At 38.6% G+C, this 26,995-nt stretch overlaps 1 protein-coding gene across 1 annotated transcript; it reads right to left on the bottom strand.

The window, feature by feature from the left end:
- Positions 1 to 1,910: 1,910 nt before the first annotated feature.
- Positions 1,911 to 17,758, bottom strand: LOC103677925 (alcohol dehydrogenase E chain). Its single transcript, XM_008707193.2, has 9 exons — positions 17,637 to 17,758; positions 14,132 to 14,233; positions 13,523 to 13,661; positions 11,737 to 11,824; positions 11,423 to 11,642; positions 9,181 to 9,441; positions 6,997 to 7,132; positions 6,249 to 6,387; positions 1,911 to 3,244 (listed from the first exon to the last, which is right to left on the bottom strand). The coding sequence occupies exons 1-9, from the start codon at positions 17,652 to 17,654 to the stop codon at positions 3,220 to 3,222; spliced, it is 1,128 nt and encodes a 375-aa protein (XP_008705415.1). The 5' UTR covers positions 17,655 to 17,758; the 3' UTR covers positions 1,911 to 3,219.
- Positions 17,759 to 26,995: the final 9,237 nt, after the last annotated feature.

Raw genomic sequence — 26,995 nt, 5'->3', positions numbered from 1 at the left:
TATTTTTATTTATCTTTAAACATTTTTTAAAAGATTGTATTTATTTGTCATCATTTAGACTGTCTCTCATCAGCAGCACCGGCATAAAACTGGGCGCACTGAGTAACACGGGACCCATAGTGTTCTGTGGTGTTTTCTTGGGACCATTCTGACAGCTGCCTTGACCCTAAATATCTCCTTCAGCCTCTTTGACAAAACAATTAAACTAAGCCCCACGTGTGCCTGGGACTCCACGGTTGACAGAGCCCTGTCACTAGCATCATACAGTCTAATCTTTATGAAGCTGTATTGGCCTGTTGGAGTAATTTTTTTTTTAAAGATTTATTGGTCCATTACTTTAAGTTAATTGAGGTAAAGAAACCTTTTAAAATCTACAATAGTTTATCAAGTAATATAAATTCTTCTGTTGACCTCAAAACATAATGTTAATCTCAGAGTAAACAAGAGGCAGAATTTTTATACACAGATATATGGAAAAAAGTGGACAAAACCCCTCATGTCAGCATCAAAAATGCAACAAAACCTTTATTTTTCTTCTTATAATCCCTGAATTCCACCACAAAGAGAAAAAGGGTGACTTTCCCCCCCAAGTTTTAATTTAAATTTCAGCTACTTAACATACAATGTAATACAAGTTTCAGGTGTAGAATGAAAAAGTTTGGTAGTTTCACGAAGCAAAGACTTTGATCTGTAAATAAATCACTTCCTTGTCTACACACATTCTTGAGTACATTTTTTTTTTTTCTAATGGCTTTTGATCTGGCTTCCTGGCAGCATGGGGAGAAAAGAACACATTTACATGGGGACTTTACCAGTACCTCAGTTTTGTCTTTGAAAATTTTCAAGGTAAGGAGTGATTTCTAAAAATAAACACATTCCATAATTTGGGCATGACTTAAGCACAAGTTTTTAATCTCCTTTTCAATAGTTAAAAAATTAGAAAGTTTGCTGGCAATTTATTTCATGGGAACATATCAGATGTACGTCGTCTCCCAATGCATTGTCAATGCACAGACAGTTGGGGACAGGCACACAGAAGTTCCATGGACAGGCTCTCTGCTGGACAGGCCTGAAAGCTCGGCGTGTCTGGGTGAACGGTGCTGACTGTTAAGAGCTGCTGGTTTGGGGGTCACCGAAAGCCCAGCTGACACAGGCGTCATTTTGTCACACTGATTCACATTTTGTTTGCAAGCCACTTTCCCCTCCCCATTTCTACACTGGTGAAAAAGCGATCCCCCATTTCTCCTTCCACCATCATTGTGACCGAAGGGTTGGTCTGAGACTGTGAACCGTCTGTCAGGTGGGGGTGGCGACAGGTGTTATCTGCCCTGCCCCGGCCCACAGGGAACCCAGAATCACCCGGTGAGTGTGGCGCTGCTGGGCGAGGTGCGTGCGCAGTACTCGATCATTGGTTTTAATAGGAAAAGCTCTGTGACCATGGACTGAAGTATGTGAGTCAACACACAGGTGTCAAGTTTTTGGCATTTCAACCTAGGGAGAATCTTGGTCTGAAGCATGCTGCTCTGAGGCCCCCGCAGTATCTTTTCAAAAGCTGCTCTGCAGAATTGGGATAAACCTTTATTATTGTCATACGCTCGAGTTCTTTGTACCTGTGTGATCTGTCAGTGCTAATACCATAAATCCTCTACCATCAGAAGTGGGAAAGGCACTAAGTCAATCTTTTATACTTTAAAACGCAACCAAAAAAAAAAAAAAGGGTTTTGTGGGTCCTTGTGTTTAGAGTAATTCTTTAAAATAAAGGATGAAACGGACTGAGAGAGGTTGAGTAACTTACTGAAGGTCACCGTTAAGTAGGGGGTAGGTGACTTGCTCTCAGTCTAAAGTCCTTTCCACAATATCGAACAAATTGTAGACACAGAAACAAATAACACTTTTGGAGAGACACAAAACCCCTTAAAAGAATAAGCTTTTTATGTACATTTGGAGATAAAGCTTAAAATGCAAATCTTTCTTTGAGAGCGGGAAACGTGAACAAATGAGTACCACAGGCTCTTGCATATTCAAAAATTACATGAGTTCCAGGATTATAGACTTAAATTCTATATTAAAATTACATTATATATAACTATACTATAAAAGTTCCAGATTAAAAGCACACATCTGTATATGCATATATGTTTACTTAGAAAATACATTGCTTTGGATGTTTGTGCCGTTTCTTAGTTACCCTTTGTACATGTTGTGTTCATAGCTGCTTCAGTCTGATTCTACACTTCAAGCCACCATATTACTTTTTAATTACTTTATGACTCATTTTCAGTAAATCGTAATGATTGTTCAGCCAATAAAGCACAAAAAATTACAGATTTTTGAATATGTTTCCATTTTATATCTGAACCTCATATTTATCACATGTAGCATGAAACTGCTTCTGTTTAAAAGAATAATTGTATATTCACTGGAAACATTATCAAAAGCAATAAGCGTACTTCCCTCTGTCATATAAAAATATGTGACATTTCCCCCCAAATTTCTTGTATTTAGAATATAGTGAATAATATGGTAACAACTTTGTATGGTGCCAGATGGTAGCTAGACTTATCGTGGTGATCGCTTCATAATGTACGTAAATGTTGAATCACTACGTCGTACATCTGAAACGAATATAAGATTGTATGTCAGCTACACTTCAATTAAAAAAAAAGAAAGTCCTGCATATAAAAGTTCTAGACCTTCTCTACTTGTAAATCTAAGCGTATCCTTTCACAGATGATAGCGTTTCCCTTAGGGTTTTGGTACATTTCATAAAAAGGGAAATACAGACGGTGGAAATAGGAATAGAAGAGTTCAAGTGCATTAGCTCGTCACGCGTATGTTGCGGGGGCAGGTATAATGAAGACCTCCTCCCCTAGGTTTCAGTGACTAAGGGCGGCACAGGTACAAGAAATTCAAGAAGTCAAAGAAATACCTTACCTTTCTGCAATGGGAAAGATGCCATAATTCAACATGAGTAGAATGATTAAGAAGGGAAGTCTACTGGACTCAACTATGCAGCTAATGCTTCATCTAGCTCTCACTTGAATTTTACACATTGGCTTGAAAAAGGATTGCACACGAATTTTTTGTTCTTTTGGATAGCTCTCATGTATGATTTATTGACTGCATTTCTGAAGAACAGAATTAGTGATGTCGTTTGGCTGATCGTTCCAGGAGGGGCAGGAGCCAGAAACGGCTGCAAGTGCAGGCATTTGTATGGTCTCAGAATGTTAGGATGGTGCGGATGCTGAAATAGGAAATAAAAGATATATTAATTGTTTTCATGTTCAGATAACCCACACTCTTCCGTGTGAGAGTCCGAGGAACATTCGGCGTGTCTCAGTGCAAAGCTGTTTGCGGTTCCTGCTACTTCATTCCCATCCCGGTGCATTCAAGTCAAGGAAAGTAGTGGGGTGGGTCCCCTTGATGGTTCTTTCTTGTGTGTTCTCCTGCCTTAAGCTCAATCATAACATCCTGAACTGGACTATCATTTAGGCCTTATTCCATACCAACATCCTCAAAAAATCACTTTTGAGAGCATGCGTAGTTGGCATAATCATACAAAACCACAATGGGTAAGTTCTTGCGTTTTGTCACATACTCCGTAAGTGCTTTTTGTACGTTTTATCATTTTAGCCTCAGCTGAAACAACATGCTGAGGCAAGTCCTAATATTTCCATATTAGAGATTAAAAATACTGAGAGAGAGGTTTAGAACTTGCTCTAGGCCACATATCTAGTGTGGGGTGTGGGAATTTAAGCCTAAATATAAAGCTGCACAAATTACAAAATGACAGATAACTTGCCTGAAGGAGCCAGAACGTAACAAAGACCATCTCGAAGGTTTCATAGAGCTTTGATAAAGAAATGTTGAAGGATTCTTAGAAATAGATAATAAAGTTGATTTGTATTCAGACTTCATTCTTGTGGGGATCAGAAATGTAACATTTACACTGGAACCAATGTCCTTCCTAAAAACTATCTTCTGATGGATATATACTTTTAGAAAAAGAGGGTCTTTGTGCCTTAAAAATATGTATATATATTCTTATATTTAATAAGGAAAATATATATAATTTTAGAAATGGAAAGATAGTGTGAAGAAGAAAGTAAAAATTACCTGTAACCCCACACCTAGACGTAATCAGTGTTAATATTTTCTTGAATTTTGATCAACTTTTTTCTAGACATATGTCAATTTTTTACTGCTCATATTGAAAACTTGCGGTCATATTGTATATAATTCTGTAACCTAAAATTACAATATGAGAATTTCCCAATTTAATGAAATAGCTTCTTTTTAATGGCTTCATTGATTTCTAGTACATGGCTGGAATTTATTTAACCACCAACCTTAATGTTGGACTTTAGTATGTTTCCAAGTTTTGATACTATAGATAATAGATAAGCGTGCTTAAATAGATGTGTATTTGATCTCTGATTAGTTCTGTAGAATAGCTTCCCAGAAATGGAGTTGCTGGGACAAAGGACCTTTTTTTAAAGGTTTCTGATGCAAGTTAACCAAACTGCTTTCCAGAAAGAATGTAATTTGGTGCTCTCCTTTCTCGATAAGATTCGTCAGACTGCCCAGTATAATATGTTATGTGTGTGGGTGCTTAAGAACTCCCATTTAAAGTTGAAAACCTCATGAGAAGTGTGAGATAGCAGGAAAAATATGGACGATGCAACTAGAAGTTTCGCTGTAACTGCCTATTACAAGTTGCACCTCGTGTGTAAGTGCAGATGACAAAATTCTTTTTAGGTGGTCATTGTAGTTAAATGTTAGAGGTAGGAAATGGAATTGACTTATTTTCCTAATCTTCGAAGCAAATGTAAGACTTCAGCATTTAAAAGAGCATTCCCCTTTACAACATAGGCACACCTCACTCTTCTGCTCCTTGCAGGTACTGTTTTTTTTAGGAATTGAAGGTTTGTGGCGACCCTGTGTTGAGCAAGTCTGCCGGTCCTACCTTTTCCAACAGCATTTGCTCACTTCCTGTCTCTGTGTCACATTGTGGTAATTCTTAATAACAATAGTAATAGTAATAGTTAATAGTAATAGTAATTATAGTAATAGTAATAGTTAATAAGAACAGGAAGTACAAATATTTCAAACTTTTCCGTTGTTGCTATATCTGTTATGGTAACCTGTGATCAGTGATCTTCGATGTTATTATGTAACTGTTACGGGACTATCTCGAATGCGCCAATAGAAGATGGTGAACTTAATGCATAAGAATTGTGTGTATTCTGACTGCCACTGGCCATTCCTCTGTCTCCCTGTCTTTCCTGGGCCTATCACCCGAGACACAGCAATATAGAAATTAGGCCAATTAATAACACTACAGTGGTCTCTAAGTATTCTAGTGAAAGGAAGCATCAATCGACGTGACAAATTTTATTGCTGTCTTATTTTAAGAAATTGCCACCATCACCCCAAACTTCAGCAACCCCCACCCTGATCAGTCAGCAGCGAGCAGCACTGAGGCACGACCCTCCACCAGCAAAAAGATTACAACTCACTGAAAGGTCAGGTGATGGTTTGCATTTTTAGCAGCACAATATTTTTTAATTAAGTTATGGACATTGCTTTTTAGACATACTGCTATCGTACGCTTACTGGACCACAGTATAGTTTAAAAATAACTTTTATAAGCACTGGGGAAGCAAAAACTTTCTTTGACTCACTTTACTGCATACTTGCTTTATTGCAGTGGTCTGGAGACGAGCCCATGATCTCTCTAAAGTATGCCTATACTTTTTAGTTGTAAAAAGTTCTTTGTAAACTGATAAACAATAATTGTGATGTTTTTAATGAAAAAATTAGTGATATCTGTATATGAAAAAATCTCAAGGTAGCTCTACTTCCTTCCATAATGGGTAGGTCCTTAATATAATTTAAATTTACAGCCATTAATGGTCAGCTTTTATAGGTGGCCAGGCAGAGGCTGCAGTGACTTCAGGTTAAATTAAGACTGACTCTGATTCTTTTTCCTTGCCAGGGTGACTATTCTCTCATAAATAAAGCTGAGTGGCTCTGATTATTCAGATTCACTGTAACCAAATACTTTGGTTTCAGTAGAATAAGAAGTACAAAGCAACTGTTTTAATTTCTCACAATATGATCTTAAATGTTATATATCCAAAGACTAAACCACTAATGGAGAAACAAGGCACGCCATTTTTTTTCATTCTTCCACCTTTCTTCTCTCTTGACCCATCCCAACCATAAAAAAGAAATTTAATATCTACCTCTTTCCAGAGCGAAGCAGGTCAAATCCTTCATTTATTTTTTCAAAAGGTAAAACATGGGTTATTAATGGATCCAGTGGAAACTTCTTGGCCATAAAATCAGCCACAAGTTTGGGGACAGAATCTTTAGTCTTAAAGCCTGAAAAGAAAACATCATTATAAGATTCAGCCACAGGTAAGAAGAGAATTTTAGAGGAGACTTTCCAAGCAAAAGTAAGATGAAAGTTTATAGAAAGTGCTACGTCCCACAGACTACTATTACTGAGGCTAATAAGACATAGTGTTTCAATATCCTTTTGCCATGGTTAGACTTTTTTTTTTTAATCCACCTAGACAAAATAGGGCCCTTAATTTTTAGCTCTCCCGTAGAGAAATTATACTATAGGTGCTTATTCCTGAAGTCAAGGAGCAAATTTAGCAGTTGCCTAAATTTAGGTGATGAGAGCACACATGAATGACTGCTATGGATTTCCCACGTCCTGTGAGGTATTTCGGTGCCTTGAGCCGTCATGGGTATAAAAGAAGGATACTGAAAGAGTCTAGTTAGTTTACGGGAGCACCAAAAATGTGTCTTGGGACCTTCTGTGTGTATCAGATCCATTAATCTAGTTGATTTAGAGCCTATGGCTACAAAGGGGTTTTAATTTACTTTTAACCGTGTTGCTTTTGAAAACTTGGCTTTGTCACCTGTAAAGGGGAAGAACTCGTGGGATTAATAAGAATTCAGCCATCAAGTCTAACTACGTACCACCAAAAATTGCTCCTTTCCAAGTACGTCCGGTCAGTAGCAACATGGGGTTCATAGAGAGATTTTGAGACTTAGGAGGTACTCCTACAATGACGCTTACACCATAGGACTCTTGACAGCAGGACAAGGCAGCCACCTGGAATAAAATTAATATTTAGCATCATTAAAGTGAATTTTCTGATAGTCCACACTCATGCTGCGCGGGATCATGCAATATTGACGTAGCTAGATTGTGCGTGCAGGGAAGAGATAATGTCTTTTGTTTCTTTATTTCCCATTGTGCCTAGAATAGTGCTATGGTTTTAGGAAATGCCTAGAAAATCTTTTTTTAATGAAACCAGTGGGTGAATAAATTTGCGTATGCTTAATTCTTCCTTATAAAATAAAGAGGCAAACTTCATTACAAACATATCTATATAAAGTGTGATTCCTCAAATAGAAGTAGTGGTTTGTCATCACATGGCTCTCAGGCAGTCTGTGAGTTGATTAAGTCATTTTTCACTTATTTATCAAATAGATATTTTGAACTCAGTACTTTGTTTTATTTATTTTTATTTTTTTATAATAATATTTTTTTATTATGTTATGTTAGTCACCATGCAGTACATCCCTGGTTTTCGATGTAAAGTTCCATGATTCATTAGTTGCGTATAACACCCAGTGCACCATGCTATATGTGCCCTCCTTACTACCCATCACCAGTCTATCCCATTCCCCTGCCCCCCTCCCCTCTGAGGCCCTCAGTTTGTTTCTCATAGTCCATAGTCTCTCATGCTTCATTTGAACTCAGTACTTTGAACCACGTGTTTTGATGACAAACAGATATAAGGTCAATTACATCATCAAAATTGGTCTCTTAGCCACTTGATCGTCTCCTGGAACTTCAAAAGAAAGCCTTCCCCCTCCAGTCAAGTTTTTAAACATGTTCCATAGTAAGAGAATTGTTGAGGACCCCCCCCCCAGCAATATATAATGATTAACCCTTTGATTTTGGAGTATGATATGTAGAAGACCAGGTAACCTCAAAACATGTGGCTGTTGGACATTTGGTATCTTCAAGTGAAGTAACAATCGAATTTCGCAGAAGAAAATAGAGGGAAAACAACAGAAAAAGGGCATAAGGAGAAATGCTACCATGTTGGATAAAGTTGGATTCTCTTGAAACTTCAGTCATCTGAAGTGGGCATATTGTCCCAAGTCAAGGCTACAAAGAGCTTTATTCTTAGGGTGGTGCTCCCTCTTACCAACACTGCTGTGATTTACTGGAGAACCTCAGAAGGGGGATTTGTTGTTTTCTGGGGACTGTTTCAGTAGGATTCTAGAGAATTCTGGTTAGGTGGAATATAACTGGAGATGTGTTCCTCATTGCAGTTGATGATATTTACAATTATTTGAAAGTAATGTTTTGTATAATCCAAAGATGATGTAAGCACTGCAAGATCAGAAACAGTATTGCATATCAACAGCACTAGCTGACATTTATTGAGCTTATCATCTGACAGGTGGCATTGTGCTAAGTATTTTACATGCATTATCTCATGTGATTTACAAACAGTGCTATGAGAAATGTACCTCCTAAATTTTTTGGTGGAAAAATTTGTTGACTTTCCAAAGTATTCAGCCCAACACATAGATATTGGGTGATTACTATGCGCCAGGCACTGTGCTGTCTGCTGTGGCAAAATGGGGCAGTGTGGTAAATGGTAAAATGCAATATTTTCTATTAGTAAATGATACTGGTCTAAAATTGGCCATTATTCCTTCTGGCCATAGTATAATATATGAAAAAAATCAAAATGTATTAAAATATAAAAATATGTTAAACCATTTTTGTTAAGAATGTGGGGGAAAAATCAAACTTGCCAATTTGAAAACAGAATTTATGTTACCTATATTTACTTGAGTTTGAATGTTTTTACTAAAAATTAACAAAGAAAATTTATAATGGCTTAATTAAAAAAAGACCCTAAAAGGGAAATATTACTTGAGACAGGTTTGCTTAGCTGATAGAATTCAAGATTTCTAATAGCAATCAACTGAATATCCCAGGTAACTGACAGGAGATGGAAAATCACCATTCATAGTTTTTAAACTATTATTTATATATAATATTTATATTCTGCTGCCTGAAAGTACACTCTGGAATGTAGAAGCAGGTATCTCAGGGCATTTCCTGTTACATACCATGGTGTCAAGCCGCCCAATGACTTCAAATGAAAAGTCCACACCGCCACCACTCATTTCCGTCAGCACGTCCTGGATGGGTTCCTTGTAGTCCTGAGGGCTGATGCACTCAGTGGCACCCAGCTCTTTGGCCTTTGCATATTTATCTTTGTTGATGTCCACCCCAATGATCCTGGCTGCTCCTGCTGCTTTACAGCCCATGATCACAGACAGGCCAACTCCTCCAAGGCCAAACACGGCACAGGTGGAGCCCGGGGTGACCTGTATTTACAGAAAATGCAAAAATGGATTAAACAATGATTACTAAAAAGTGCCCAAGCTGCATAAAGTGCCATGCCTTGTCCGTTATGAGGAGCTATTCAAACTCTTAGGTCCAATCTTCTGTCAAATCTCTTTTGGTTTTAGTTGCTTCGTGTTTAAATTAAGGGGGTTGAACTGGATGAGTGGTTCTCAAACTCTGCTGGACATTAGACTCACCTGGGAGCTTTAAAAATGTCTCAATGCCCAGGTCACAATTCATAACCAGTTCCATCAGAATCTCTGCAGGTGGGACCCAGTTCCCAGGTGACTGCAAAGGGAAGCCCAGGCTTGGAGCCAGTGGGATGGATGATCCTTAAGCTCTGAATTCCAGTGACTCCCCTCTTGAAGAGAATGTAATAGTTCAAGTCCATTGATACCCAGCTTTCTTATATCACACACAGAAATGCAAGTTTGGGGACATGAAATAATAAGTGGAAAAGATTATTCTGGGATACTGAAAAATAATTCAATCAAATCCTCAGTAATTAACTCCTTGGTTCATTAACTGAAAGTATCATGACCAGTATGACGAGAGCAGAAATTAGCTGTGAAACATAGAAAAGCTATTGTCAGCTTAGAGGAAAGCCTAAGAACAGGAAAAATTTAACATAACTAAGATAATACAGCTTGAGACTGCTGTGATCTTGTGGGTCATTATCCCCGCTTTTAAGAATATACTAATAAATGATAGTGCACTGAAAAGTTGGTCTGTGTTTTATTAATGACTGGTATTAATTATTACGAGTACTCTCAGCTTGTGCTCTGTGTAGGCTCAATTAGACCACCTGCTCAAACAGATGATGTGATTGCACAAGGGACTTAGTGCTAGAGCCACAGAAATTTGGAAAACAAGTGCTCTCAATTATTTAAATTGTCTGGGAACTGTTAGTAAACCTGAACTGCTGTAGTCAGCCTTCAGTGTGGGTAAAATATTTCTTCTGTCCCAAGTCATCATTCTGTGGGATACACCGCTTTTTACTTTACTTAGAAAAACTTGCGACTTGTGTTTGTGATTTAAAGGTGAAGGTACTTATGTATCATGGTTTAAGATTCAGCAGGAGTTTTGAGAGAAAGACTAGTTGCAGCTCTCACACTAACCAGCTGTGAGATTTTGAGCAAATAGCTTTATGTCTCTGGGCCTCCATTTCATAAAATGAAGGGATACTGCTAAATTTCCAACCTTTTGGGAAGAAGGGCCTTTAAAGAATTTCTCTTTAAAATCTGCCACCTTTAAAATCTGTGAGTGTGTGTGTGTGTGTGTGTGTGTGTGTGTTCATGGCAGGAGACGAGATGTAGCAGTGAAATCCCCTAATGACTGGAATAAAGGAAAATGCATTACTGAAGCCTCATTACTTCCCTTAGAGGGATCCACAGAGTGGGCGGGTTGGTGACTCTGGGTTTGGAGGTGTACCAGATAAGACTTTGGAATCTACCGTTGATTCTAATTCTGGGAGTAGAGGATCCATGGACTAGATCTCCTCAGAGGTGACCCCTTTATTTCATTTCCTTCTGCTGCCTCCAAAGCCAGCAGGACCTACTATACCTGATGGATGTTGGTGCTAACAGTACAATCAATTACTAACTGAGCTCCCAGCTCTAAAGTTAAGTAATCACAGAAAGAACAAATATAGAAGAATAATTGTTGAAAATTACATCTTTACTTTTTCTTAACTAAGCATCAATAGCTTTTTCATCTGTGATAAACAGATAAGTTTGCAGGAAATGCTCCTCAATTCCTTCTGAGGCCATTTTCCCACACATAACTGATACCTTAAATTTTGTAGAGTATATCAATGTTACTGTAGGAACAGGGCGGAAAGCTACCAGTAAATCCATGAAGAACGATGTCTGATTATTGTGAGAATGATCGCTGATTATTGCTGTCCTTCTAGTTCCTGATAGTCTGAGCATAACCAGTTTGATCATCCATTGTCATTCCTACCTTGGCAACGTTGACGGCAGACCCATAACCAGTAGAAAATCCACAGCCAATGAGACAGACTTTCTCCAGTGGGGAGGCTGGATCTATCTTGGCCACTGCAATTTCATCCACCACCGTGTACTGGGAGAAGGTGCTGGTGCCGATGAAATGGTGGATGGGCTTTCCTCTGCAGGTGAACCTGGTGGTACCATCCTGCATGCTCCCCCGAAGTGTGCTCAGACTGGCCAGTACAACACAGACACACAGGGCATGAGACAGGAACATAACTGAGGCACACATCCATTGGCTGTGTAAGGAGAGTATCAGAAACTTACTCATTTTTCAAGCAGAAGTTGCCTTGCGGATGCTTACAAACGTTGCATTTTCCACACTGGGGAGTAAAGAGTGGAATGACTTTGTCACCTGGAGGGTATAAAACACATTCTTCTTAAATTTCTACCCAGGAATTCATAGAGCAAGAACTGAAAGCTTATGTGTATGTATTAGAGGTGTGTGACTTTGAAAAATCTTCAAGAAATAGAGTTCGGTCACCACCATTGGTCACTGGTCATTGCCTGCCAGCATTGTTAATGGTTTGGGTTTATATGTGCCTGAAGATTCCCAAAGAGGAAATGCAAATCTCGGAAACAACATGGATTTAAAAGACTATTTCTCCTGTATTAGTAGTTCTCTTTCATAGTGTGCCCTTTCTCTTGGGGGCTTTAGACATATCATCTCATAAATTCTTGATAATTAAACCTTGGATATTCTCACTATAACTGTAAATTTAAATTTTAGCTGTGAGCAGGCTGCCATCATTCTACTAGATACCTAGGAGACCCGGTAGTTTGTAATAGTTTGGGACAAATTAAAAATGAGTATTTTAGTAACCATTTCTTGGCTTTTCAAAGTGACTGTGCTTTTAAGGTTTTTGTTTTGTTTTTAAGGGAAAACTAACAAAAATGGGACAAAGAAGAATTCAAGAAATCCCTCTGTAAACCTCCACAGTGAGTTAGGCACTCTCTTTGAGGGTAAAAACTGACTTTCAAGTGTTTGTAGCTAGCAACTTAATTGGTAAATTATTTTTCTGCTTTGGTGGAAGACAGGGTAAAAAGTGTGTCATTTATTATTAATTTATTTCTAACTAAAGGAAATATTAAGAGCTGAAACTCAAACCAGATGATTTATTTTATTATTTTCTGTTCACAGGCCAATTAAGTATTTGGTAAGGGGGAGGCCACATTTACTGGTAAAGTGATTTTTTTAGAATTAGACAGAATTTTCATTTTTAATCACCTAAGCAACCTATCCACCAGACCCAGAAAAGAGGTTAGGCCATACCATTTATAGATAAATTTTATATGGAGATGATGGCATGGAAATTTTCTATGTCTTCACCCTTTAATCGTGAAGCTGTTCGTCTATATTAATATAAAAGTTAGGATAAAATAAATATTAAAGAGAAAGTAGTACTTTGTCACCAATCACATTTAACCACGTTTAAAGGTACTAAAACAGATGTTGTATACGGCAGGATGTCTTCTGCTAGGTCTACTTCCTTTCCTTCCATCTAGACTGTCTCTTTCAGGTTCAGGAAGGGAGGCCGTATTGGAAGAGGAAATCAGTGAAGGGCTCCTCTTCCCACCTAAGAGGAGATCATGTTGATTTAAGCATAGCCTCATGGCCCCCATCCCATGAAATCAGCACGGAACAGTTTTCAAACACTGATTTGGAGGCTCAGGACATAGACTTAATTTTTCTTATTTTGTCTCATTTGTAGTTCTCTTTGGACCTGACAGAAGACAGTACTCAGCAACAATAAAACGGAGATTACTCGTTCATGAACTCTAACTTCGCCAGGCACTGCATCTCTTTCTATCCTTACGTGACCCGGGATCTAACCTGGTGCCTGACATCTAGCAGGTACTCAATAGGCACTTGCTAAAGGAGAGAATTCATGAGTGAATGAAGGTACACATGTCAGAGTCAGGCAGGGAGGGAAGAAAGGAGAAGACCTATGTTCTAGTCCCAACTCTGCTGTGACCTTCTGCAGGGTCTTTCCAGGCTAGGTGATCTTGGGGTCCTGACCTGAGGCACATTCCCTAAGTGTGAATTCTGTACCTGGTTTTACTGTAGTCACCCCTTCTCCAATGCTTTCCACAATGCCGGCTGCCTCATGGCCCAAGATCAGAGGGAGAGGTGCAACGAGCGTTCCATTAACCACGTGTTCATCGGAGCGACAGATTCCTGAGGCCACCATCTACACGGTAAAGGCAGGATGATTAGGTCTAGAAAAGATTAGGACCCATTTCTTTTCCTCGTCAATTTGGAATAGTCTGTGAAAGAATTGTTTCTGAAATATTTAAGTCTTATTTAATATACAAGAATGTATCCCTTTTTATAGAAGTAGAAATTGCAGATTAGCACTAAGAAAATTGTCACTTAAGTTCTACCGTGTGAGGCTAATTGATTTTAAAACTTTGCACTTTTTTCCTGTACAAACACATATGTTCTTTTTTATTTTATTAGGATTATATTGTATATACTCTTTGATTCCTTTCTAAAGATTTGACAATTTGTATTTATATCTTTACTTGACCATAAATGTAATTCCACTGTTTGGATTACCATATAAAAAGTGTCTCTTACTGGATTTTCGCTTATTTCCATTTTTCCCATTTTCTGAATTTTTTAAACCTAAAACTAAACAGAAATAGAAAAATGTTTTACCTTAATACGGACTTCATGGGCCTTAGGGGGTGCGACCTCGACCTCCTCAATGGAAAAGGGCTTCTCCAGCTCCCATAGCACAGCTGCTTTGCATTTGATCACCTGGAAATTGAATAGAAAGATGATACCAGTTTTTCCCCACTTTTAAAGTCCGTGAGGGTAACTCATTTTATCATGTGCAGCAGCTAGCTCCACGTCTGGAACCTAACAAGTGTTCCATAGAAATGAAGAGCTTCTGATTTACGTAGAGAATAAAAATACATTTTTTATTTATTTTTTATTTATTTATTTTTTCTTTTTAAAGATTTTATTTATTTATTCGACAGAGATAGAGACAGCCAACAAGAGAGGGAACACAAGCAGGGGGAGTGGGAGAGGAAGAAGCAGGCTCATAGCGGAGGAGCCTGATGTGGGGCTCGATCCCATAACGCCAGTATCACGCCCTGAGCCGAAGGCAGACGCTTAACGCCTGCGCCACCCAGGCGCCCCAAAAATACATTTTTTAAACAACAGGCAAAGCAATAACATAAGGAAAGAGAAACAGAATTAACTATAATGAGATATTAAGATAAAAGAGAATATATTCTTTTAGGCCATCTTTATGTTGGTTTTTCTTCTCCAAGGGTTGTTTCTTCCTGATATTTCTTAATGTGATCCTTAAATCGGCTGTTTACCCACAACTGTTGGCTCGTGCATGAAGTTCTAAATCAACATAATTTTGCTGACAGGTATAGTGCTGTTCACATAAAATCTATTGCCTTCTTGCTCAATTCTCTGCTGAAGCCCAAACAATCTAACTTTATGATTTCATTTGCACATTTGCCTCCCTGACTAGGATGCCTTCTCTTTCTCTATTTGCCTGTTCTCTTCCTTTGACTTTGTTTTCTCTACTGCTTGTGTGTGGCATTTGTTAATATCACTCATTTGACAGTTGGCTTTGGTAGTGCTGTCTTCATCAAATTTATGTGTAGAGATTCCTTCCAGATTAGATTTGCAACAGAAATTGCAGAGGTTACAGCTGTATACACCCACTCACACGCCCACATATACACGTATATGTTTAAAAATGGGAGAATGATGTGCTTGAATTTCTAGCTAGCACAGCTTACCCATGGAGGTTCTTAAAAATAAGTTGAAAACACGTTTTTAGTGCTTGTAAATGTAGTAGAAAGCCTGTCTTCATTGTTGAGAAACTTACACAGTTAAGGAAGTTTTTCCTAGAAAGAATTGGCATAATTGCAAATATGATAAAAAAAATCTTCAATAGAAATGTATCCTTTTGACAATTCATTTTCATTATTCATATAGCAAATCCCCCCCACTTTGCAAGGTTTTTGCTACGGTCAATGCCACAAAAAATGTGAAAGTTCTTGGAAATAAGACACTAAGGGTAGATAGGTCCTAATTATAGGGTTCTGTTCTGGGCGAGTTACATGCTTGATCTTTAAACCTCACAATGATGCTACCAGGGCAGTATTATTGAATTTTTGGTCTTATTTTATAGATAAAAAGATCGAGGCTCAATTGACTCAGTAATTAACTGAGTAATTTTCCCAAAGTCACAAAGCTGGCTGTCCAGAAAATTAAGATCAATCCAACTCAAAAAAAAAAAACATCCAACTTTAGTTTTTTACCACACCATGGTAGTGAAAGATTAACAAAGGTTAAATAATAACAACAGCCACAATAATAATAGCAGTGACTAACATATATTGAATTATTCAACATTCTAAGTGCTTTACAGTATTAATTTATTAAATTCTCACAACCACCTTATAAAATAGATATCATTATTCCCTCAGCATTTGAGGTAAAGATAATTCAGGAAGGGTAAACATAAATGGTGTTGTCACAAAGCTAAAAGTGATGGATGTTGCATCTGGAGGGGAGGACTGTTTTCATTAACACATTTGGCTTACACTTTTGCTCTCTGACCTCCTTCTTTTAAGCTGAGTTTTGGCATATTTAATTTTCCTTTTTCCTAACTGTTCTTCATTTGAAACATAGTGCCATTATAAAGGCTAACCAGTAATGAATGAAAATAAAGAGAGTTGCAATGAGAAAACTGACAGCGACCGGTGTGATTTCCAACGGATCTTACTGATATAGGAGTGTTGTGTCACAAACCTCAGAATCTTTAAGTTATCATAGCAAGATAGTATATTGTGTGATCCACTCCTAACGTAACACCTGTACTGGAAACAATTGCACAGGCTTTTGTAATTGAGTAGGTAAACGACACGAATTGCTTATGTTGAATGACCACATGCATTTTTCTGCCCCTGTGAGCACATTGTACAAATAAACATGAATCCACGGAAGACTTAGAATCCATTATTTGTGTTCCCAGTGCTAATAAGTGATTCAAACTGTGTCACTGTTATTATTTTTTTGTTAAAAAAATGGAAAAGATATTATTCCATAGGATTTCTATGGAAGTTTCCTGGATTATGCCACAATAGGGCCCTTTTAATTCAGAATTTGCATGTTGATGTTGGCTGGCTTAACCTTGATGATTCTAATGCTTTGAAATCAGTATGCCTTTTGTAAGAGATTTCATAGTAAGCTTCAAAGGATAAAACCCTCTGAATCCAATTCCTCTCATAGAACTTTTGCCAAATTTAACTTTCCTGTGTTCCTAGAAAGAATATGATTACAAAAAGTAACATTTAAATTATGGTTTCTTAATATAAAGATAACTTCTTGATTAACAACATAGAATTTTAGGTTTGCAAATTATTCATGATTGGCCATAGTTACAGCACATTAATATAGGAAGTAAAAACTTTATTAGGTACAGATGCTATTCATTCTTGCTAAAGACATTTAGGAATAGTTTCTTCGTCTTCTTCTTCTTCTTCTTCTTCTTCTTCTTCTTCTTTTTTTTAAGAAATAGAAATTAAATTTAAAGATCACCCAGTTCAACAGAAAAAAAAAAAAACTCCACTGGTTTTTTCATGAAGCTTTGCATAAACCAATTATTAACAAGACAAGTTGAAAATTATTTTTTCCTTTTAATTGAACATACAGAGAGACAATGTGTAAACAGAATTTTTGCATTATTTCATGAGGGCACTTTTGGTTTCTTGCATGACCTCCACAAGTTACAGCAAATGTTATAGGAAACATTAAATTGCCATTGCATAACCTTTAAAGTTAAATTCAAACAGGAAACTCAGCTGTACAAAGAGATAAATTTTTTTAGAAAAAAGTGTCCTGAAACTCATCAACTATAAATGTACTATAATTTATACTTCAAAATAATTTATAAGAAATATGTCCCAGTGTTGTCACAGTCCATAAAATACGCTTGACAGAGGAATAGCCTATTTTCATTTCAGTTTAGCGGAATTGCATATTGAAGCACATAATGTATGTTGTATTTCAGTATATATTATTTTAATTTAGATGTGAATTTTAAATTTTCATTAATACTATATCTCTTTGTGTATTATATAATAAGAATATATTTCCAAAAGTAAAAAAAAAAAATGTTTTTGCTTACTTTTCCTGCTGTGCTCATGGCTCCGTTTTCTCTTCAGGCCGGGAGACTGGTGAATTTTTACACTCTTTTCTGCTTGAGTACATAAAGTTGATCTGTTACACAGATTGTTTGCTTTGAGTAACAAACCGTTGCACACACTATCTGAGGTCTTTAAGCCACACCCCTCAGCTTTTTCTCCAGCCAAGGCAAATCAGAAACAAAAGGTCACGAAGGCAGCGTTCAAACCCTGACTTTGTTTGCAATATGCCAATTTCAATTAATATCTTGATTTCATTAGGTTAAATATTTCCTACACATAAATTTTAATCTCCCTTTTTCCTGGATTTTATATTTCTTCTCTCTCAATCTCACACAGGGTGTTCAGAGTTCTGTTTTCTCATTATGTGCACTAATATCCAGCTTCTTTAAAAAAATTTTTTTTTAATTTTTAAAGATTTTATTTATTTATTTGTCAGAAAAAGAGAGCACAAGCAGGGGGAGCGGCAGGCAGAGGGAGAAGCAGGCTGAGCAAGGAGCTGAATGCTGGACTCGATCCTAGGATTTAGGGATCATAACCCGAGCTGAAGACAGACGCAACTACTGAGCCACCGAGGCGCCCCCACCCTCTTTTGTTTAAGACTAATCTCCAACTTCAAATCCACATATTGTGGTTAGAAAAGAGAAGTAAGGAAGCAGCACACACGATGTAGAGAGTGCTTCAAGCCAGAGGAACATGTTTGATTTAGCATTCTTTCACAGCAGCAAGTCGCCGCAGAGGAGCTCAGGGTCTCTGGCGTCTCTGCTCCGGGCGACAGACATCCGCACTGAGCGCGCGCCTCCCCGTTGCAGGCACGCAGCTGGGCACAGGGCGGTGGCGGTGGCGGTGATGGGTAAGAGGTGGCCTCTGCCTGCGCCGACAGGGAGTTTGGAGCAGTGGTGATGGCATGGCGACCCCATCTGTGGATTCAGGCAGGCCCCATCCTTTTTTTTTTTTTTTTAATTGTATTTATTTATTTGACAGAGAGATGGACAGAGAGCACAAGCAGGGGGAGCAACACAGAGAGAGAGGGAGAAGCAAGTCCCCGCTGAGCACGGAGCTGGAGACGGGACTCGATCCTGGGACTCTGGGATCATGACCTGAGCCGAAGGCAGATGCTAAACCGACTGAGCCACCCAGGCGCCCCAGGCAGACCCTACCCTTACCAGCTGTGTGCACTCGGATTTATTTAACTGTCTTTGGCCTTAGTTTTCTTATCTATATACTGAGGATGACTAACTCTCCATGGAGTTGTCTGAGGAAAACTGAGATCATCCTTTTAAAGCGCTTAACAGGGAGCCCAAAACAGGACAGCCTTCGATGATTATTAGCTACTGGCCAAGGTCTCAGTGCTGAGCACCTTACCACTTTCTTTTTGCTCTGCAAGCGCTCTGGGAGCTGAATGTTCGTAATGTTCTGTGCGGCCTTAACACGCCTTCTGTGATCTTCCAGCTTTCCAACAATTGTGCAACCAATGTTTGGTAATACACCCACTTTGTTTGAAATAGTTTTCCATTTCCCTAACTGGAAACTGATACAGTTCTTGTCACCAAGAGTGGTCCCGGAAGCATGCTCTCAAGTACACCAAAGTGCAGCTGCCCCGGCCGAGAGCTTATGTAAGGATGTAATAGGAAAACGTGTTTGTGACCTTGCGGGCTTCAGCGTAAACCTGAGCCCAGCGGCCGGGAATGCCTGGCTTACACAGCAGCTGGGAACACCCGGCTGGATCAGGGTGGAACGCTGCCCTCAGATAAGCAGCGGCCGGGAACGCCTGGTCCGCTAAAGGGCTGAACGCTGCCCCAACTGGAACTCGATTGCTCCTGACAATAGCCCGCGGGTCCATAGAAACGTGTTTAAGAATAGGCCTCACTTGCCGAACCTTACATCGCCTAATCCCGTGACCTTCCCCGTGACCTACTACTATTCACTAGGATATAATACGGATCATCGCCTTGATTGTCTTTGATTGTTTATTGCCATAAATACGCGAGGTTGCAGCTGTTTGGGGCGATCGCACTCTTGGTGGTGGCGTGCCTGGCGGTCGTCCCTTGCACCCATGCTCTCTTTCCCAAGCTAACCTGTCGGTGCCTCGTCCTCCTCCCAAATCATCGCCGGGGCGCTGCGGGCGGTGTTGCGACACAAAAGTATTTACGCAGACTGACTTGATGTCTCTGTAAAGGTCACAGTTTGCTGACATAGAAAGCACTGGAATGAGTATGTTTAAGGACGTTGAGAAGAAAGGAAAAGATCCAGAATCATCAACAGAAGAGAAGTCAATAGATGACAAACAGGGCCCAGTTGCTCTTTTCCATTATACATTGAATGTAGGCCTGATCTGCAATGTTTTGCACACCGTCCATATGCCTTCCAGTATTTTTCTGGAGCACTTGCAAGGTGTTCAAAATATAGTATCTTTTGAATCCTTATATGATAAAGTCACTGAAAATGTTACACTCAACCACATACGCCTATTTGAACAAGGCTATGAAATTTGTTTTAGAATTCTCATTTAGTTTGTATTCTGTGAGTTGTAAAATATAACCAACTCTTTTGTCTTTGTCATTTTTCTAGTTCTTGGTTTTTCATTTTCATTTTTACCAAAATTATATATGCCTGTATGTATGCAAAATATTTTTCTACAAAGCCTTTAAGAGAAGCGGCAGTATTGACTTTCCTGCTTCTTCCTACATTTACTCCTCCCTAGAAGCCACTGCTTTCAACTTTTGAAACTTATTTTTTTATTTCCACATCTCTTAAGTAGTATGCCTATATTCCTAACTTGGTTTTTCTTTGGGCATTTCTGTTAACTCCACATTTTGGAGGATGAAAATTTGGGGCAGTCATTACCACAAAAATACTCTACTTCTCTTCTGCTTCCCGAAGGAGTAACAGAATAACTTCTATTATTAGGGCTACGTAAATGCTGCTTACATGTGAGCCGTGTAGTTTGCATTGTTGTTGTTGTGTTGTTGTTTTCCCTTTACCTAAGCAATTCTCTTTTCTCCTAGGCTTAAATATTGGTTTTTTTAAAAACTAGCTTGGTTCTGTCTTTATACTTACAACCAATTCAATGCCCCGAACGTCTCCAGTGGTCTAAATCTCCACCTAAGACAAGTAGACGCATCAAGAATCCCGCCAATTTTTTCTGGTAGAGAAATCCCCCCTGGAGTCTTGAACTTGCTGCAGAATGGCCTTGGTGTGCTCTGCCTCTGGGGCAACCTGCTGTATTGGATTCCAGTGGCCGCTGTGACAAATTCTCACAAACTAGGTGGCTTAACACAGTGGAGGTTTATTTTCCCCCAGTTCCGGAGGTCCAAAATCTACGTCAGTATCACTGGGCTGAAAGCAAGCATCGGCAGAGGTTCGAAGACAGAATGCACTCCGTGCTTTTTCCAGTGTCTGGAGGCTGCCACATTCCCGGGCTTGTGGCCACACACTGCAACCCTTTCTTTCCCTGCTCCTTCCTTCCTCCTCCTTCACATTGTCTTTGGGAGCTTGTAGCATGTTCTGTTTATCCCCAGTAGTCTGCAATTTTACAATGCTCTGTTCTGGATGGGTGTATTTTTGTCCGTTTTATTGGCATGCAGTGGCTTTAAAAAAGTGAGGATTCACTTTTCAGTTCTAGAAGATTTACTTACACTGTTTTATTAATACTCACTCTTCCTCCCCTCCCCCTCCCGCCCTGCCTTGTCTGTTCTTTCACTCATTCAGGAACTCCTCCTATTCAGGTATTGAATGTGTGGAAACACTACTCTCATTTTCTCTCCCCAGCCCCTTTTCCCTTTTTTCCATCTCTTTGTGTTTGTGCTCCCTCCAGTTTCAAATCTCTTCCAATGAAGGCACAGGTGGCGTAGGCAGAGTTCTCAGAGCATGCACAGTCCTCCTAGGGGTTGGGAGTACCTGCTAACCTCGCACTGACCCAGGGCTGGGCAAGAGCTGTGCTGGAACCCAAGCCTGGGGCGAAGAGCAGCAGGGCACCGGCTCAGAGCGCCCTGCGGCCTCCTGGCGATGAAAAACTTGATTTCTAAGATCAAGAACTTCTACTTTGGCTGGTTTGCTCCCAAATTGTCACCTGTGAATTTATACATCTTATTTTCATGGAAACAGGAGCCCTGATTTTTTTGCTTACCATGCCTGTTAGTCCCCTGAGAAATCGTGAATGATATTTCTATGATGACTGATAAGTTCACGGTCCAGCTCAGAGCTTGAACAGTGATAGCTCGATAATAACACACCTCAGTTTGCCAGAGACATTGACTGTTGTCCCAGAGTGATTATTAACAGCTTACCCCTTGCTTTCAAAAGTGTGTTAGTTCGGATGGTTAATTCTGGGATCCCCCTACTTATCCTTGCATGTGAGCCAGAACAGAGGCTCGTGAACACCCTGGATAGGACCCGGATTTAGTCAGCTGCAAAAGGCTTCCTTGGAAGAAAGCAAACTTCAGAATTTCAAGAGTTAGAACTTGTTAATTGCTTACCCAGTAGTTCTGGTGTTTGTGACCTATTTCAGTGATACTGTAACAATTAACTGTAGAGAGTAGTACAGAGTATCACTTAGCTAACCTTTACTGCTTTATGAATAAGAGAAGCTGGTCTAGGATTAGAAAGAGCAAAGGATAATGTGATTTTTAAAATTTGATAGGCTCATAAGAGAATTACTCCTAGAAGCTGAATTAGAATGAATCAAAGTCTACATTCAATAGCTGCATAATATTTAAATATTTAATTTTGTTTGGAAATGATTATTACAAAACCTTAATTAGGTAGTCACTGAAAGATCTGAAAGTAGTAACTATTGAAGTTTTATTTGTATAGAACTTGCCATAGCCTTGAAGTGGGCCATTGCATAAGAACAGATAGAATTATTGGAATGAGAGAGTGACAAGTACCATAATTATACTACAGCTTTATTCAAATTGGTATTTGTAGAGATTAATGGTCATAAAGGTGAACTTGGGTGTTTTCTTCTTTTCTGTTTTTTTTTCCTGACTTACAATCCAGAAGACATTCTGTGTGCTGCTAGCATAAACGGCAAAGACAGAACTTGTTTATTGGTCTAAACTGCATGCCAAGTGGAAATTTTAAAAAATCCTGGTTTGCACAGCTGTGTGAAAGATTGTCCAGGCAACCTCTTTAAGGAGTTTACCATTTGTCAACAAATATAAGAAATTTTCTTTTCAATGAAAGCAAATCAGAGAAAAAGCAAGATCATTCTTATGTAAGCCTGAAATTTCTGGTTTACTACTCACCTGGAAATCCAGGAATTGTGGTACTCTTGGCCAACTCTAATTGTCTTAAGGTAGATCACTGTAGTCTCAAAACAGAATTAATGTTTGTTTATTTTAATGTTAAAAGTAAGTATCTGCATGGAATGCCTTGTCTGGAATTGAAGTTGCAGGGAGGGAAAGGGAAGAATGCTAAAAAACGTTGGGAATAAGTATTTCTCCTGAGTCTAAATTCAGATCCTGGGGAAGTAGAATCTAAAAGAAAGCCTGGAGTGCAGTATATTCCTTTATCTGTAAAAGACAGTTCAAAGGCACCCCCCTTCCCCACCCCACCGTGCTCAAATAAAAATAGCAGGAAGAGTTTAGAGGAGTTCATGAGCTATTTATACAACACGTAGTGCGTTCTTCCCCTACAGGGACAGTCCAAAGGTTACAACACTCAAGCAGTAGGTGATTTTCAGGTCTGAGGGTTCTGGGCCCTTTTGAGCGGTTTTTACTTATCTATTTAAAAATTAACTTTATTGATGTCAACTTTACATACCAAAAAAATGCATCCATTCTAAGTTAGTATACTCAGTGAATCTTGACCAATTAATATACCTCTAAATCCACCACGAACAAGATATGGAACATTTCCATCACGCCCCAAAATGCCTCTTATGCCCCTTTGCAGTCAATCCACCTGCATACACCCAGCCCAGGCAACCACTGGGGTGCTTTCTGTTAATAGAGATTGCTTTGCCTCTCCTGTAACCGCGTGTAAATAAAATCATGCCAGTACACCCTCTCTTGTGTAATAGCGTCTTCGGTTTTTGAGATGTAAGTATCTTGTGGGTATCAGTAGTTTCTTCCTTTTTATTGTTAGACCGTGCCCATTGCATGGATTTGCCGTACTCTGTTCATCCATTGGCCAGGGCACCAGGGGGTGGGCATTGCAGTTGCTGCACTTGCAGCCGGTGTGAAAATAGCCACGGAAACACTTGTGCACAAGTCCTTTTGCGGACATGAGTTTTCATTTCTTTTGGATAAATATTGAGGAGTAGATTTGCAGGTTATGTGGTAGGTGGATATTGAATTTTATGAAAAGTGGCCACGCTGGTTGCCAAAACAGGCAACGTATGCACATTCCGGCTGTTCTGCATCCTCACCATCACTTGATACTGACGGCCTTTGAAATTTTAGCCAGTGTATTGGGTATGGTGTTAGTTCAGTGTGGCTTAAATTTGCACTTACTTCAGCGGCGTGTGGGTGGCTCAGTCGATTAAGCATCCAGCTCTTGGTTTTGGCTCAGGTCATGATCTCGGGGTCACGGGAGCCAGCCCATCAGGCTCCCTGCTCGGCAGGGAGTCTGCTCAAGATTCTCTCTCTCCCTCTCTCTCTTCCCCTCCCTGCACACATGTGCACATGCTCTCTCTCTCAAATAAATAAATAAATAAATAAATAAATAAATAAATAAATAAAATCTTAAAAAAATGCGCTTACTTCAGGACTAATTTTGAGCATTTTTTTCATGTTCATATCTGCCCTTTGTATATTTTCTTTTGTGTGAGCTGTTTAAATCTTTTACCTATTTTTATTGGGCTGTTGTTACTATTGAATTGTAAGAGTTCTTTATACATTCTAGGTACAAGTACTTTGTCAGGTATCTGTGTTGAGAATATTTTCTCCCATTCTGTGGCTTGCATTTTCACTTCCCTACTGGTGTTATTAGAAAAAAATAAGTTTTCAATTTGGAAAAAAGTCTTATTTATCCATTTGCTCTGTTACGATTAGTACTTTTTGTGTCCTGTCTAAGAATTATTTGCATTACCCAAATATGCAAAGATTTTTCCTAGGTACTCTCCTTGAAATTACGCCGTTTTAGCTTTCACATTTAAGTCTGTGATCCAATTCAAGTTACGTTTTTTGGTGTATGGTAGGAGGTATGTGTTGAGGTTCGTTTGTTTTCATATGGCTAGTTACTTGCTGTAACACTGTTTATTGAAAAGCTCTCCTTTCTGGGGCGCCTGGGTGGCACAGCGGTTAAGCGCCTGCCTTCGGCTCAGGGCGTGATCCTGGCATTATGGGATCGAGCCCCACATCAGGCTCCTCCGCTATGAGCCTGCTTCTTCCTCTCCCACTCCCCCTGCTTGTGTTCCCTCTCTCGCTAGCCGTCTCTATCTCTGTCAAATAAATAAATAAAATCTTTAAAAAAAAAAAAAAAGAAAAGCTCTCCTTTCTTCCATATATTATCTCGGCACCTTTGTTTAAAAAAAATATGTGTCAGTCTATTATTTTTGGAATCTGGAATCTCTATCATGTTCTATTGCTATTTGTCTATCCTATGCCAATACTGCACTATTTTAATTACTATAGCTCTGTAGTAACCCTTGAGTTATCCAACTTCATCTTACTTCTCAAAACTGTTTTGGTGATCCTTTGAATTTTCATACAAGTTTTAGAATAAGCTTGTCTACAAAAACAAAAACAACAACCCCCCTCCCAAAAAAACAAAATTAACCTGCTAGGATTGGAATTGTGTTAAATCTATAAATCAATTTCAGATGAATTGTTATCTAACACTATTGAGTGATCTAATCCATAAACATGGTATGTCTGTTCACTTAACATCATCCATAATATATGACAATAATGTTTAGTAGATTGCAGTGTTTGATACTTGTTCATATTTTATTCATTTTATTCCAAAGTGTTTCATATACTGAATGATACTGTAATTGTTCATTATTTTATTTTCTGATTTTCCATTGCTACTATATTAAAATATAATTAATTTTTGTCTGTTGACCTAGTATTCACTACCTTTGCTAAATTCACTTCTAATCTTAGAAGCTTTTTGGTACATTTCTCAGGATGTTCTATGCGTATAGTCATGCCATTAGTTAATAAAGCCAGTTTTAATGCTTACTCTATGATATTTAGGACTTCTCTTTATTTTCCTGGTCTTAATCACCAGTTTGGACCTCCAGTACAATGTTGAATTGGTGAAGGTGGAATTTCTTGTCTTGGTCCCAAACATAAGCATATTGGTTTAACAGTAAGTATGCCACTAGATTTAGGTTTTTCATAATTTGCAAAGAGATTTTTGGTCGTGCATTGATGTTCAATTTTGTTAAAGTTTTTCTTGTATCTATTGAGATGATTATTTGACTTATTCTGAATTACACTTACTCTGTGGTGAATTACATTAATATTTGAATATTAAACCAACTTTGCATTCCTGAAATAAATCCCACTTGATCATAATGTATTATTGTTTTTATATGTTATTGAGTTTGATCTGCTAGTATTTGGTTTAGATTTTTTGTGCTTATGTTCATGAAATCTGTGGTTTTCTTGCAAAATATTCGTCTGGCTTAGGTATGAAGGTAGTACTAATGATAAACTTTGTTGGGAAGTGTCCCTTTTCCTCTATTTTCTAAAGTTCTTTGAGTAAAATTGTTACTATTTCCTCCTTAAGTGCTTTACAGAATTTACCAGTAGAGTCACTTATAAATTGGGTTTACTTTGTGGGAATATCTTTAATTAAGAACCTAATTTCTAAAAACAGTCATAGGGCTCTTCAGATTTTCTATTTTTTCCTTGATCAGTTGGTAACTTTTGTCTGTGTCTGTCAAGGACTTTGCCCATTTCATCCAAATTGTCTAATTTAGTGGAATAAAATTGTTATAATACTCCCTTAATATTCTTTTAATGTCTGTAGTATATATGCTACCGTCTTCTGTTTTATTCCTCAATTTTGTATTTGTGCCTTTTTTTTTTTAAGATTTTATTTATTTATTTGACAGAGAGAGACAGCCAGAGAGAGAGAGAACACAAGCAGGGGGAGTGGGAGAGGAAGAAGCAGGCTCCTAGCAGAGAAACCTGATGTGGGGCTCGATCCCAGAACGCTGGGATCACGCCCTGAGCCAAAGGCAGACGCTTAACAACTGAGTCACCCAGGCGCCCCTGTATTTATGCCTTTTTAAAATTGATTGATCTACTTAGAGGTTTATCAATTATATTGTTCTTTCCTGACTAGCTTTTGATTTCATTAGACTTCTCTCCATTTTGTTTGCTCTTTTATTGATCCTCGATTTTATTTCTATATATTTTTTCCACTTACTTTTAACTTGCTT

The sequence above is a fragment of the Ursus maritimus genome, unplaced genomic scaffold (genome assembly GCF_017311325.1).
Source record: "Ursus maritimus isolate PB19 unplaced genomic scaffold, ASM1731132v1 scaffold_8, whole genome shotgun sequence".
Taxonomy (NCBI): Eukaryota; Metazoa; Chordata; class Mammalia; order Carnivora; family Ursidae; genus Ursus; species Ursus maritimus.
This window is presented reverse-complemented; position numbering and strand designations above follow the sequence as displayed.

Coding starts and splice junctions, on each gene's coding strand:
- LOC103677925 (XM_008707193.2), bottom strand. Junction 6,388..6,996: donor GAAAGGAGCAATTTTTGGTG/GTACGTAGTTAG, acceptor TTTTCTTTTCAG/GCTTTAAGACTAAAGATTCT. Junction 3,245..6,248: donor CTGCTTCGCTCTGGAAAGAG/GTAGATATTAAA, acceptor TTCCTATTTCAG/CATCCGCACCATCCTAACAT.